Raw genomic sequence first — 15,921 nt, forward strand, 5'->3', positions numbered from 1 at the left:
ACATTTGGTTCAGCAATGTTTTGCTGGAGTTCAAAGAAGCAATCAATAGTTGCTCAGTCTACTGCTGAAGCTGAATATGTAGCAGCTGCTAGAGCTGTAAATCAAGCCATATAGCTTAGAAAGATCTTAGATGACCTCAACCTGCATCAAGAAGAAGCAACAGGGATCATGTGTGACAATCAATCCGCTGTTGCAATTGCAAAGAATCCTGTCTTCCATGGTAGAACCAAACATTTCAGCATTAAGTTGCATGTGGTAAGGGAGATGGAACAAGCTCGAGAGATAGAGCTGGTTCATTGCAATTCTGAAGATCAAATTGCTGAAATTTTGACTAAACCTCTTAGTGCATCAAGATTTATTAGACTAAGAGAGTTAATGGGAGTTTGCAGCATGGAAACTAAGGAGGAGTGTTGAAGTTAGTTCCCATGCAGCCCATACAGATTCAAGCACGTAAGAATTAATGCACGTAAGTTGTCCGAGTGAAGTATGTGCAACTGAATCTGTTTATTTTGTTTCTTTTGTAACCAAGTTTATGTAATGTATTATAGCTCTTTTTGAACTTAGTTTAGCTTACATTTGATGTAATTTGATGATGTAAGAGCTGATGACCAACTTTACTTAAGTGTACAAGTTTAGTTTTGTAAGTTCCAATGTATTAGTGGTAGTTGGTATAGATTAGTTGACCACATGTTGATTTTGACAAGCAACAAGCTTGATTTATGTATTGGCAATATGCCATTGTTCAAAGAGAATGAAATCATCAGATTTTCTTTCCATATGCTCCATTTTCTTTGCCTTCAAAATTCTGTTGTTCATTCCTGACAGTAGCTCAAAGCTTGAATTCCAAGCATTTTTTCCTTCATTCTTTATCTGGGTAAAATACGTTGCTGTTAAAGTCCAAATTGAAGTTCTTACTTCATCTGGTTAAAGTGGGTTGAAACTCCAACACCTTTTCTTTTCTATGTAATAGATTCTGTTCTAGCATTGAACTACACTGAACTATCTAGCATAAATTATGGCTCTCGAAAGTTGGAAATGACTGTCAATCAGGCAATGGAGTTAGCTTCCATGGGAGACACAGGTCAATGCCTATGGAGTATTTAACAATTGGGAACTATGAATAGGTGTTTCAACTTGAAGGCGGGTTCCTTGTCTCAAGTCTGGAGAAACTACATTTGAAGGATATGCAAGAGTTGCAAGTAATTTGGAAAGCTCATAAACAAATAGCAACCTTCCAAAATCTTACTCATCTCTAAGTAGTTGATTGCAAGAGACTGAGACATATCTTCACACCCATGTTTTCTCCAAATTTTCTGCAATTGAAAGAACTAAATTTGCGAGGATGTGATGAACTGGAACAAATCATTGCTAATAATCGTCTAAATTAGAGCATGTATTCAAACATGAAGATGAAACAAACACTGTAATTGAAGAGGATATGGTGCTTCCAAAGTTGAAGAGACTGGAACTCCTACAATTACCAAACCTTGTCTGCTTTGGCCCTTTGGGTTATCACTTTATGATCCCATGGTTCAATGTCACTACAGTCATGGAAAACTGCCCCAACATGACCATTGTTTCACTGTTGATGTAAATAACTTGATGCATGCTCGAACACAGGTAAACGCCCTAATATCTTTTCCTGATATGAGGATTTATGATGTTTTTTATACAATTAAATAGAAAAGTTAGAACATTTGCAATCAATCGATGATCATGTTCAACTTCATATTAGTTTCTTATTTGTTATGTACATAATCTGTTGGTTGATCTCTTTGAACTTTGCTTAATAAAATTCATATGAATGAGTTGACTATCTAAACATATTGTTGCACTACACTCTGTATGTTTAATTGCCACACACTTCATGCAAGAAAAGAGCACTCAACATTGTAAGTGAATTTGCTTGTAACTTCAAACTGAGTTTAATTTTTTTTAAAAAAAAAAAGCAAAATTTAGCTCAAATAAGTTATTATATGACATTTTGTTCCCTTACAGAATAATTAATTTTTTAACACTCAAAACACTATTGAAAAGGTTAGGAACAAAATAATTTATTATTAAGTTGAAACTAACAAACTTTCAATATTTCAATAAAATTACATTTGGAAACTTCACAAAATAAAATCTATCCGGTTTTAGTTATGGTTTAACACACAAAAATAAACACATGATGCAATGGAATTTTCTCTCGCACGCAAAAGCATACAATAAAAGCTACAACATAACTATAACTAGCTAAGTTATTAGTTCGAAGTAAGAGGCGATATATCATTTTACTTCACAACTCCATTAAAGCAAGCTTTCATACCAGTTAGAAGCATAATTATCAACGCACCTATTTTTAACAAAAAAAAAAATATATAAACACAAGTGAACCACACTAAATTTGAATATTACATAGGCAAATTAAGAAAAAAAAGAACTAAAAATTAAAATCGACAACCATGTTTTTACCTGCATTTAGTTGATATATTGAACTTATGATACTTTGAATCTTCATTTTCCATTTTGCATTTATGTCCATTTGGATATAGATATATATGATCCCCTAAATATATAAAAAAAACCTTAAAAAATTAAAAGAACTCGTGTTGGACACAAATTATATAAGAAACTTAACCAAAAAAATCTGAACAACATAAACTTCCACCTATTGATTTATGTAACATGACTTTGAAAGCTGCACTAAAATCATCCATTCTTTCATGTAATGTGTGGTAGTTGACTCCGACTGAACCCCCGATGGCTCCAACATATATCCTCATTGAAAATTGCATTTGAAACAGTGACAGACTCTTCAATCGCATCTTCCTTGAACAATTAGGGTGTCTTAAAAATAATTAAAGAAAAATTATAACTAAAATTTTAATCTGATGTCATCAAGGAAAAATAACAAACATATATATATACTTTATAAAATAATATTTTCCAATAATTTACAAATTATTTACTTAAAATTTATTATCTTTAAAGTATTAAATTTATTAATATGCTACCAATTGTTTACTTAAAATTCTAACCTTTTACTAATTTATTTTAACAATATCTTCTATATGTAAAAGTAGAGGTTTAAAATTAATTGGAGTTAACATATTAATATAATTCTTAATTTAGTAACATGTTAGGCCTTATAAAATACATGTTACTTGATTTAACCTAATAAATATTATAAAAATACAAAAGGAGTGCACTCTATACAATGATGTCAGCTTTGCAATCATTGAGAAGTATTTAGACCTAGGCAACTATAAATGCTAAGTATGATATCTCTTATACATATTTATACTTTATTATCATTTTTAATCTTGTTTCCTCTATTCTGAAATGTTGACTTACATATTAGTGAGTGTTAGGAGCATAGGCTCCAGTGCCTCTTAGCTCAAATCTATTTTATACTTCACCAACTATAACTTAGTCCACCAACTATAGAATCAATTCACTCCATTTTCTAAATCCAACAAAAATGAAATCAACCTATACCAATTGTTATATGCAAAAAAGCAAACAACTAATGTGAAAATAGTATGGTTTGATTAGATTAAAGAATAATTAATGTGCAATATTCCTGTAAATTAAAGGGTTACAGAATTTATACATTTGTTTCGCAATGCATAAATTCTTGTGAATCAATGGAGAAACTAGTAGTCAACTTAGGACAATCTGTAACGCCCCAAAAATTGGGCCTAGAAGAGTTGGGCTTTGAGTCTGGGATTCGGATAGAAGAAAACCTGAATATTGAGAAGTTTTGAATATTACTAGTGTTTAAAATATATATATTGATAAAATATTTATGTTAGTACTAATATTTTAATTTTTATGAAAATTATTATCATTATAATTATTAGATACAAATATATTTATAAAATTATTGTTGTTAATTTAGTGTTTAAATTAACATATTATTAAAAAATTTTCTTGTATCTATTTTTATTGATTTATGGAAATTATAATTATTATTATTAGGAAAAAATATATATATATATATTATCGTATTTGAAATATTCATTATTATGGTTATTATTATTATTATTATTTTAGTTTTTAAATAAATTTAGAAGTATTTAAAGTATGGGAAAAATTCGATCCAAGACTCTAGCAAAAATAATTATTTTTGTTCCTTTAGGGATCTGGACATTAAGGTTTATTAGTAGGTTAGGCTAAAATTAGATATAAGGAGGAGTCGGCCCAGTGGTTAGGAGTGTTTGGCGTGAAGGGAACCGAGGTTCGATACCCAAACATGCGCTAAATGGTTGTTTTTAGTCCTGGTCGCTAAGTAGGACTTAAAAGGAATTGTGAACGTAGTACGCCACAAAGGAGCCCTCGGTCCAGTGGCTTGAGGCGCTAGATTGATGAGAAGAGTGCCTGGGTTCAAGGCACGGTGCGCGCATAAGTTGCTTTTTATTTTAGAAGCCACGTTAGCTAAGGTAAAACTTAAGTATAGTTATGACCGAGTTATGCCACTAAAGGTTTGTGGCGCAGTGGCAGCAGAAGAGCGTTAGGAGTACCAGGTGACTCGGTTTGAGTCCAGCGCTGTATGTTCTTTTATTTTAAAAGAACTCAGGACTTCAGCAGGTAAGGTTTATAATTAATTGTAACCACATATTAATAAAGAAGAAGCGTGGTGCAGTGGCCAGCAACCTAGGTGTGGGCGCATGGGCAGAGGAGGTTTGGAGTTCGAGCCTCATCTCGCGCAGGAATGGCTGGGTTTTTGCTGCACGCATGGGGAAGGAGTTGGAGTCTGACCAGGACTCCTAGCAGCGTGCTGAAGCGGTGCAAGCAGGTGGATAAGGCTGCTCTGATCGGTTGGGGAGTTTGAATGAAATTCAAACTCCAAACTTGGCCAAAAATCAAGGAGCAAATTAGAGAATTGAAATTTAAAAAGAATTCCTATGCCGAAATGCACTCATTCGGCCATAGCTAAAGAGTGCCGAATATTTTAGGCCTTTAGGATTTATTTTTTTCCTTCTTCTATTTTTTATTCTTTTCTATCATTCTCTCATCTCTTCCCCTCTTCTCTTTTCTTTCTCCCCTTAATTCTCATCTTATCTTTTTGCCGAATCTAAATCCTTCATATTCTTCTTATTTTCTTTCTTAAATCCTCAACAAACTGGTTAGCCGAATTTCCATTGAAGCCAAACCTCGTATCTTTTCTTTCAAAACTGAAATCTTACTACTTTGAGGTACTACAAAGGCCGAACCCTTTGTTGAGTATTTTTCCCTTCTTGTGCGGTAGTTGGATCTACAATCGATTGGGAGTAGTGTCATAACAATATAGGTAAACGTCGAATCTTTCTTTCGTTATTCATGAATTAAGGTAAAAGCGAAAAACCCTATATGCAAAGGGTGCTGTTGATTGTACTCAAAAGGTTTAGTGGTGATATCTGATTTGTTTTCCGATAGTGTGGATTAAAGGCTACTAATCGAAGGCTTGGATATTTGGAACGACCAGAATTAGATCTAGTCCATTTTTTCGGCAAAGGTAAGAACACTAGTGCCTAAAGTGTTAATGGTCGATTTTTAGGAGTTTTGCAGATAAGTTGCTATGGATTCATAGTTAATGTATTAGTAATTGATTGTAGACAGTTCGTGTGTGGAACTCGTCAGCGTTTCGTCACAAACAGGTGTGTAAACGACACCCACTCATAGACTAGATCGACAAAAGCCGAAAAGTCGAAAAACCGGCATTTGTGAACTTATGACGTCTGGCGCTTGTAGTGGTTTGGTTGTTAATTTTGGTAATCGCAAGCAGTATGATTGCAGAGTGTGCAATTTCGTGCACTTCGGTATATTTGGGCTTAATGGGCCGAAAACGAGTTAGCGGGCCAACAGGCCCAATTCGGTAAAAATGCTCGGTAAGTGCTTCTATTAATGTGTTAATGGTTAGAATCTGTATGTAAACTCTAGAATAGTAAATTTTATTAAACTACCCCTAAGTATGAAAATTACCATTTTACCCCTAGGTGCAAAATGACCGTTATACCCCTAGGGTTAATTTTGATTGAAATACATGATATTACGATTATGTTTGTTGTATGCCATGCAATGTATATCATTGCATGGGGTTGGGTTTGTTATGGAGGAAGAACCGTTCGGTGGCTATGCCACATATTACGATATAAGCGACTTTCTTTGCGGATTATAGTTAGTGCTGCAACCGGTGCTAACAATGTAAGTGTAGGGATGGCGTGGGTGATTTATTCCCACGGGAAGTGTAGGGATGGACGGAGGAAGTGCGAGGTTGGATGGGGTTATCATGCATTAATCATATGAGATTTGTTTTATGATGGGCCAACTGTATTAAAATGGGCCCAATCGTGTTAATATGGGCAAGACCCAATATATCTCGACTTGTAATAGGGCTACGGCCCGATCGAATCTTGATATGGGCTAGGCCCGGTATGCTCGATATTGTAATAGGGCTATGGCCCAGTTAATATTGATATGGGCTAAGGCCCGTTAACACTAAATTCGAATAGGGCTTAGGCCGAGAAAGCTTGAACCGATTTGGGCTCGGTTGGGATACTTTACACATCGAGTTTTCCAAACTCACCCCTTTTTCCCATTTTGCAGGTGAGCCTTAGATCGATGGACTTGGAGCTAGGCGGGATTGAGTGGCCACGAAGATTAAGTTTCATTTTCTTTAAAATAAGTTTCGCATTTATTATTTTGATCATTTTATTCGGTTTAAGTTGTAATAAGGCCGCTTTTTTTTATTTTTAATATTTTGGGTTATTAAATTGGTTAGCTCTAAAGCGCGTTTTATAAAATTACTTATTTTCAAAATATCACGATTTCGAGCAAAGCTTACATAGCGTAAATGTTTTCAAAGGAAATAAATATTTTAAATAGACTTAAACTTAATTTGTTGTTCGTGGACAAGTAATAGGCTTTAAGTGTGGCAATGGATGTGTGCATGTCTAGGATTGGATCATGGAAGAGCTAGGTACTTAAGCAGTCTAATTGACTCACCTCCTCCTTTCTTGAATCCTACCTGGTGCGTAGTATCCATTCACTTTAAGCCATGACAAAGAAGGTCTGATACTTAACTGTTTTTTTAAAATAACATGATTCTACCACTACAAAGGTTTACAAGTTTTCAAAGTTTCCCATAAGATTTTACAAGGTTGTTAACAATGTTTTGATTATTACAATGAATCACGTTTTGGAAAAAAAATAAGGCTAAAGTTTTATACAAGTTTAAACGGTAAAAGTTTCTAAACATCAAGAAGGGTTTTCAATGAAAACATGGTTTTCGAAAAACACTTCAATGTGACACGCCAGATTCGGTCGTAACTTTTGGGCCGGGTTTGGGGTGTTACACAATCTCTTACTTTCAAATCTTCCAATGTTGACAATACAAAATGATATCCTTTGGGACTGAAGTGAATGAGGCTCGGTAGTTCTTCAAGTGATAACTTTCCTAATTTATCAAATTTCGTCTGCTCTTCAGCTACCACTTCCACTTCATCTTCTAATTCAAATACTTCTTCCAGTTTAGAGTTCCTTTCAACTATGAGACATTCAAGTTTTGGAAGAACATGGATAGATCCAAAAGGAAAGAGACTATTCAAAATTTCACATTTTGTAAAAGTGATCTTTGTCAAATTTAGAAAGCTGATAGGTTGGAGGCCAGCATTTGATGATGAAGAAGAAGAAATTTGATCATTGGCTAAAATGAGTCGTTCTATTTCTTCATACCCATCGATGGAAAGATTCACCAAATGTAATAAACTACGAGCCATCCTAGGTGAAAATATATATCTTAACTTCTTGCAATCTGTTAGCTCTAAAGTTGAAAGGTTCTCAAGGGTTACAACTTGAGCAAAACATTTCCATATAATCCGAGCTTCAAATAAATTCCCCAAGTACAATTCTTTTATCCTTGAGAATGAGTACCCACATTGAACTTAAAATACCTTTTCATGATTCCCTACTACTATACAATCTTCATTCAATTCAGACATATCAGTTTTCCATATGGTTCTCACGTTACTAAGAATCAAGTCCTGCATACACACAGAAATGCCAATAAATGTTATAAAAACATTAGAGGCCATTTCTTGATTTGACATTTTTATTTAAAGAGTGAACAATGGAGTTCACTTACAAACTAAGTATAAAATTAGTAGAATAGATTATCGCATATATTAAACAACATATCGATTTACTGTTTTGCTACAGTGTCAAAATCCATATACAAAATGCAAATAATCTAAATAATACCACTAAGAGCGGAGCTTGTACAATGAAGCATGAGAATAGTTATCCAAAAAGTTTTCAAATTTGGCCAGCAATGGTTCTGCATGAATGAAGCAAATATTTAGATATTATACAAAATATATTTCTTTAAATAAAATTGAAGCATATCATTTATAAAACATAATTTAAATAATCATTATCATATTACATAAAATAAAATATAAATAAATATATTAAAGTGTAACATCAATAGAAAATAAATATATAATATTTCTCTATTTTAATTTTTTCTATCTATATTTATACGAGAATTATTTAAAATATGAATATTATAGTATTTGATAATAAAAATTTATAAATTAATTTGATGTACTAAATTTAAAATTATATAATTGTTATCTAATTGTAAGTTAAATTTTAAATTATAACTTTTTTATATTTTTTAATAATTGTTATATAAAAGGTTTATGTTAAATTTTTTTTCAAATTTTTGTTAATCTTAAAACTTTTAAATACAAAAGTACCTGAGAACCACAACATCTTGCCCATTCTCATTTTGTTCCATCTTGAATATTTGCATAAGTTGAGGACAATCACTTATGGTGACAGATTCCAATGATTGAAGCCCTTGAGTCGAAGTGTTTGCACAAACATATTTTAAACTTCTGCAACCGTATATATCAAGAATTCTCAATTTGGGGCAGCAACAAAGACGAGAGTCATTCTGCATATTTCAAACACATATATTAATAAGTTATTTATTTAATATAATAAAGAACTGAGCATATCAATATAAAGATAAATTATTAATTGAAAGACTTGATTAGACAAGTTAACTATATATTAAACTCGAATACACATTTAACTTTAGAATTTAATAAATCACAATTATAATAATATAAAATATATATTAACTGAAAGACTTACAAATTGGTTAGACAGATTAATTATATATTAAACTTGAATACACATTCAACTTTAGAATTTAATAACTCACAATTATAACAAGATAAAATATAAAACATTCATTTTTTTAGTATACAATTAATAGGTTGGAACAAAAGTAGCATGGCTCTTGAACAGCCAGAGGTTACAACGGTTTAGTTAAATTGAATTTCTTTCAATAAGGTAGATTCAATTTATTTTTTCTTTAAAAATTTAAAAATATTCTTGTCTAAGATATTTTCATTAATGTAAAATATTTGTTATTATATTATAAAAATATTAAAACCTAATTATAAATTAAACAAAAGGTGAAATTCACGTTGGTCTTTAGTTTTCTCATATTGTTTTCATCCCTATAAGAAAAATGCTATCAAAAAGCAAAAATAGTTAGCTAGATTAACAAAATGATTGAGGAGAATAGGTATCTCTACCTTAATAATTTCTTCTTCCTGGGCAAAACCAATTACTTGCTCTACTCCATCGCAGTAACATATGTAGAGCTCTTCTATACACAACATACTCTGAGCAAGGTAAAGTGAGAAGATTGTCTTCAGTTTATTGCAAAATTGAATTCTCACAACCTTTAGTCTTGCGAAGCTAGCAATTGCATGATGAGATGGAGAAAGACCATAGCACAACCCTTTCAAAGAAACCATGTTATCTATATTTAATTTCACCAAATTAGAGAACGCATTAGTTGGCCCTTGATCTCTTGTTATATCAGTCAAAAATTCCATATCATAGCAATAAAGAAGCTCCAGAGAAGTCAACTCATTTAGTACCTTTTTTCCTATGCTTGGCACAATGTTCTTCAGTCCACTAACATTATCTAACTCCAACATTTCCACATTGCAAAATAAATTGTTAAATGCACTCAATGAGGATGAGAAGTTTTTAATTGCCAATTTTCTAATGGTTAGCTCCATCCAATAGCTAACATAATCATCTACAACTATATTGTACCTCTGTAGTTTAGGGAATACAAAATCTTCTTGAGGAAATTGATTAGTAAAAAGGAGAAGTGATAGTGCAGTTAAACGAGACAATGAGTTCAACTCCAATAAATTGATATTGTTGTAGCATGCCACATGTAACTCTTGCAGTAACGTCAACCTATTATATTCATAAAAAAAAGTAGTATTAATTGTTAAATTATGTGACACAATACATATTCCTTGGGGGTTTAAAAACAAAATCTCATGTGAGTCATTTTTTTTTGTGTGTTTAAAAGCACAAATTTTATTTTTTGCAAAAAATTAAATCATATAAAATTGATTATGTGACTAAAATATAATATATATGGTACACGTTTTCCTTTTCAAAAGCATGAAAATGTAGATAATCTTTCTGAAGCTGACAAAACAAAATTATGTGACATGAAAATTAGAGCTACATGGAGAGTTTCTTTTTCAAATTAAAAATGATTTTAAAAGTTATAAGTTTTTTTAAAATTCTAGATGAATATGAAATATTAATAAAGATGAGAAAAAAATTCAAACATTGATGAAAATTTATAAATCATTAATGAATTTTAGGTTTATAATATTTTGTGTTCTAAAAAAGTTTGAGTTTTAATATAACAAACACAATCTAAATGTTAAAATGCTCCATTATCGTAATATAACAAACACAATGTATATGTTAAAATGCTCCATTATCGTATCTTAATTAATTTTTCAATAAATTTAGAAATCCTAGTTAAAACATTTATTGAATTTAGAAATAATTTTTTGATAAATATTATTTATTTATAAGTCTTCCAATATTTATTTATTTTATCAAATGATAGTGATGTGTTATGATTAATTAATAATATGATGTATTATGATTAATTAATAATATATCAAATATTATTTTATGTTTACATTGATAAATTTTAAATTATTCATTCTTTATTGCTTTTTATCCATAATATATATATATATATTAAAATATCTGATTGTAAGAAAATCAACTATTTTATCTTGATGTTTTATTGAAAATTTAAGTCTTTATTGAAAATTTATATCAATCCACGTGTAGACATTACACTATTTATCTTATTTGTCAAGTCAACAAATAATTTAAAATTTATAAAAATATTTAAAAAATAAAAATTTGATATTCAAAAATATAAAAAATCATAAAATTATATATATATATATATATATAGCATGAAGTAAATATAGATTGTCATAGGGGTTTTCATGCTTAAAAACTTAACATTTTACTTAGTATTTTCGTTAAAAAACAATTCAACATTTTTAAAAGGTTGTTGCTCAAATTTAACTCTTTTGAAAAGGCTCATAATTAAATTTAACTAAAATTGAATAAAGACTAAATTGATCAATGATGTAAATGTTAAGGACTAAACTTTTCATTATACCTTAATTTATTAAGTTGTTTGTTAATATTTATTGCGTTTGACTATTTGAAATATATATTGTGATATCTTCACCTGTTAAAACTAGTATTCTCAAATAAATAAATAAATAAAACCTATTAAAGTAATTAATAGGAAAATAAATAATGTCAAATATGATAATAAAAAGATTATTAAATATGATGCACTCTTACCTTGATACCAACTTGGGCGGAATTTCCATTTCTGTAATTCCAAAACTAGAAAGCCGTAAATATTTCAGTGTGGACAATTTCACTAATTCTTCACTTATCTCATCAATCGGAGTGTCAACCAATGCAAGAATCTCAAGGCTTCTCATGATATTTGTCAATGAGGATGAGAAGTTTTCCAGCTTGCAATCCTCACACCACAAAGTTTTAAGATTTGGTAAGGAATGGAATCCTTTTAGTGAGAAACGTTTGAGATATAGAACTTGAAGGGCTTTCATTTCTTCAAAAAATGTACTGGAAATCACTAGTAAATCATTCCAATCCTCCCCCCCAAGAAACAAAGTCTTGAGCTTTGAAAATTCCACTTTGTCAGGAAATTTTATGTTACTACTACAATTCCATAAAGCGATTGCAGTATAACTTTCATAACTTTCAACCATATCAGGCCATTTTTCCAACTTATCTTTTACCATAAACCTATTTTCTTTGGTTGATGTTAGCCAATGAGCAAAATCTCTAACCACATCATGCATTCTTATCCTTTCTGTATCATCAGTTTCCAATAACAGGCCAGATTTTTGGAGTTTTTTTAGAGCTATACCAATTTCATTCCTTTTATCTTCAATCCAGTAAACATTAGGGAACAATCCTACTCCAATTCCGCACATAATCAATAACTCAATAGGAATTTCAAAATCTTCAGGAAAAAGGGAACACAGTAAGAAACACATTTGGATGTCATTTCCCGTCATTTGGTTATTGCCTTTCTTCAAATAATCGTAGCTAAGCTTAAGAGGCTTGAGGACACCTCCGAGAACTTCTTCATTATCCAAATGTCTTGAGTCCTTGAATCTCTGGTTTGCGGCTTTCCACCCACCTAAACTCTCACCTTTTAGAGCTTTTGCCACGGTAACAATTGCAAGAGGCAATCCCTTGCATTCACCAGCAACCTCTTTGGCTACCTCATTCAAGGAGGAACAGTCATCATCTAAACCAGCTTGATCTCGAAATAAAACCCATGCTTCGTCTTTGGATAAGATGCCAAGTTGAATTTCCTTCTGACACTTCATTTTACTGCAGACTTGCTGTTGACGTGTAGTCAGAAGAATTTTACAACCCTTGTGGTCATCACCGAATGGAATTCCGATACTCTCCAATTTGAATTCTTCCCAGAGGTCGTCGACAATTATGAGGATGTCCTTCTCAGCTTTCAATCTCATCCACAACTCTTCTGCTCTTGTGTCTTCGATATCTGTTTGAAATTTTAAATCAAACATCGCTGCAACTTTATGTTGAATTTTGTTGATGTCTGGATTTTGGGACATAGTAAACATCACAACTTTATCAAAGAGCTTTTTTTCTCGAGCATGCCTCCCAACTTCTTTGGCTAAAGTTGTCTTACCAACTCCTGGCATTCCGTACAGTCCGATTATGTTGACAGCTTTTATAGCCTCCAAGATCTGGTTGAAAGCTGATTTTGAAGATTCAGAGTCCATGAAATCCGTGGATTTGATGAACTCTATTCCTTGAAGAGAACGACGGTAGCCCACCTGTGCAAAGTTCGAAGTCTCAAAAAGTTTAGAGATAATAGGAGTCTTCTCTGCCAGTTTCTTACTTAAGCAATATCGCCAGCCCCATTGAGGGCACCATTTGAAACACTTGATGCGATCTATTTCATCTTCCAAGTTCTGGGTTTCTTCCAGTTCTTGCTCAGCACTTCTAAGCCAGTCCTCAACGTCATCATAGATGACCTGAATTTGCCTTTTAGCCTCATCGACACAAGTGTCCACCCTCTGTTTCCTCAATTTAAGTGCCTTTCGTTGATTCTTGAAATCTTCAACAATCTCTCCATAACAGAAAAAGTAACGGAGATAAGGTGATGCGTACTCCTTTGCCTGGTTTGTCACAATTTCGACAGCAGGAGGGGCAACATTTTCGGCCATTTTTGTTGATAGTCTGATGAGGTTGAACAAAAACTTCAGTTATTAGTAAGAAGATTAACATAAAGAGAAATAAAAGCAATTGTGACAAATAAAATCAGTATTTGTAGTAAAAAATGGAGTGGAAGCTACCAATTAAGAAGCTGTAATTATTATTCTAAACCAAAGATATTATTATTGAAGAAGGTAGAAATTACCTCTCTTTCTGTCTGTGAATACCAGAAAGTAAATAGAGCTTCAGAGAAATAAGTAGTAGATTGTAGCTGTAAAAGATCAAAGGAGTTGATTTAGTGCAGTTAATAGAAAATTGAGAAGGCCAATAAATAAAACGGAGATCCACTCAAATGCAAACTAATTGGCATTCAACAAAAAGATGAAAATATATAGCAAGGAAGATGAAGTTTCATGAGGAGCAGTTCCTCAAACTTACCTTCACTGAACTATCTTCTGCGCTGTTCCTTTTGCGAAGTGGAAATCAAGGTAAGAAGAAATAAAAGAAAGTGTGTGTTTTTTTTTCTCCTTAATTGACAGACAGAATAGAAGAAAATGTGAAAACTGAAAAACAAAGAGTAGAATTGATGAGAAACACAGATTTGAGAATTTGAAAGCAAAAAACACTTGGGATGAGGAAAGAAGAATGGGAAGTCGTTGGTTTATCTTTAAAATGTTTTTCTTCATCATTTGTTATTCACAATTAAACACTCTACTTTTTTTTTTAATTCATAAAACAAATTGTTGTTCATACATTTATATTATTCATTCTTTTCTTTATTAAAATAAAATAATTATTATTTTATTACCATTAAAGTCAATGTCTTTGTTAATGTATAATTCATTTTTATATTTTATATTTTAGTAAAAATATTAATTACTTTTATTTATTTTAATTACCGTTAAAATTGAAGTTTTTATTGAAGTAAAATATATAAAGCTGCTTTTTGTTATTGAATATTATAACATTTTATATACACTTTAATGTATAATTAAATTATTGTTAATAAAAGTTGATAATATATTATATATGACTTTATTCAAATAAAATGCCTTTTATTTTATTTATTTTATTATGACCAATCGTGAAATTTTGACTAATCTAAAATTTTAAATTGATTACTTTTATTAAATTAACAATAAATTAATGTTATACATTTATTTATCTCAGTGCATAAATAACTTGTAATGTAATAAATTAAAATAAATTTATGATTTTTTCGTAAGTGTTAAGTGTAGTAGTAACATATATTACACTTTTAAAAGAATAATTCAAGTCTGAATTCTGAAAAAAAACATTATTAAAAGGACAACAGTGAATTTTCCAAAAATTAATTTAAAACGATATGAATGATACATAAATCATAAAATAAAATAAAATTTTAACTTATTGGTTAAACTTTTATTATTTCAAACTTCACTAATGAATTTTTTTAATAAAATGCAAATCATTTTTAATTTAATATATTAGACATATCAATTAGTTGCTATCTTTAAATGAAGGATAGAACAAATTGAAAGTTTCTCCATCGAATTGACAAAAAAATCAGTCTTTTAAGCGTTTTAATAAAATATTATAAATTGCCAATAATCTCTTAGCTTAGTGGCAAGAGTCTTAGGTTGTAGACATGAGAGCTTGGGTTCAATCCCAAGCAATCTCTATCCCCAATTTGTTGGGAAATGTACTCATATTATAGTAAACATGTAACTGTTTTCTATGTATTTAAACAATGAATAAATAAATAAAGTTAATTTCATTATTATATTTTTTGTGTTTCTGTCTTTCATGTTTTACATATATAGTGAAATTGTGACAAACAAATGTTAGCTCATTAATTCTCTAAGTTCAAACTGATAATAAGTGACACTGTAAAAATGTTTACATTATAAAAAAGACAACTTACTTCAGTAGTAGTCTAAACTAGTCTATAATTTCATAAAATAATCAAAGTGAGTATTTGATTCAAATACTTAAAAGGATTATTAAGTCGTTTATAATTTCAATTAAGGAGATGAGGAGTCTTGACTATCGAAGCAATTGACTCCATGGGTAAAGACATAGATTTACTCGTTGGAAGAATGATAACTCAAGTTAAATTAATTCACTTGCCCCATTGGTAATTTTGTGGAAATTTTTTCTGATTCGAAGTAAGCTCAAACTCAGTAGACATGAGCTTGAGGATAGCGGAGAAAACTACTCGATTGAAGCGTTCATCCCATTCGAAAAGGTACAAATTTTGATTAAGTGTTTATTACTTTTGAATACACAACCAAATTCTTGTAAAAAAAT

The 15,921-nt window shown here is 31.0% G+C and overlaps 1 protein-coding gene across 1 annotated transcript; it reads right to left on the reverse strand.

Annotated features, from left to right (window-relative positions):
- Positions 1-7,163: 7,163 nt before the first annotated feature.
- LOC108451119 (probable disease resistance protein At4g27220) lies at positions 7,164-14,388 on the reverse strand. The gene is made up of 6 exons (XM_053027902.1): positions 14,071-14,388; positions 13,838-13,903; positions 11,704-13,656; positions 9,579-10,260; positions 8,727-8,926; positions 7,164-8,302 (listed from the first exon to the last, which is right to left on the reverse strand). The coding sequence occupies exons 3-6, from the start codon at positions 13,641-13,643 to the stop codon at positions 8,281-8,283; spliced, it is 2,844 nt and encodes a 947-aa protein (XP_052883862.1). The 5' UTR covers positions 13,644-13,656; positions 13,838-13,903; positions 14,071-14,388; the 3' UTR covers positions 7,164-8,280.
- Positions 14,389-15,921: the final 1,533 nt, after the last annotated feature.

This window comes from Gossypium arboreum, chromosome 5, assembly GCF_025698485.1.
Source record: "Gossypium arboreum isolate Shixiya-1 chromosome 5, ASM2569848v2, whole genome shotgun sequence".
NCBI lineage: Eukaryota > Viridiplantae > Streptophyta > Magnoliopsida > Malvales > Malvaceae > Gossypium > Gossypium arboreum.

Bases quoted from the DNA above. Each gene is read 5' to 3' on its own strand.
- LOC108451119 (XM_053027902.1), bottom strand. From the start codon at position 13,643: ATGGCCGAAAATGTTGCCCCTCCTGCTGTCGAAATTGTGACAAACCAG. The intron at 10,261-11,703 runs GTAAGAGTGCAT...TGAATATAATAG, and splicing joins CCGCCCAAGTTGGTATCAAG to GTTGACGTTACTGCAAGAGT. The intron at 8,927-9,578 runs GTAGAGATACCT...TGAAATATGCAG, and splicing joins AGGAAGAAGAAATTATTAAG to AATGACTCTCGTCTTTGTTG.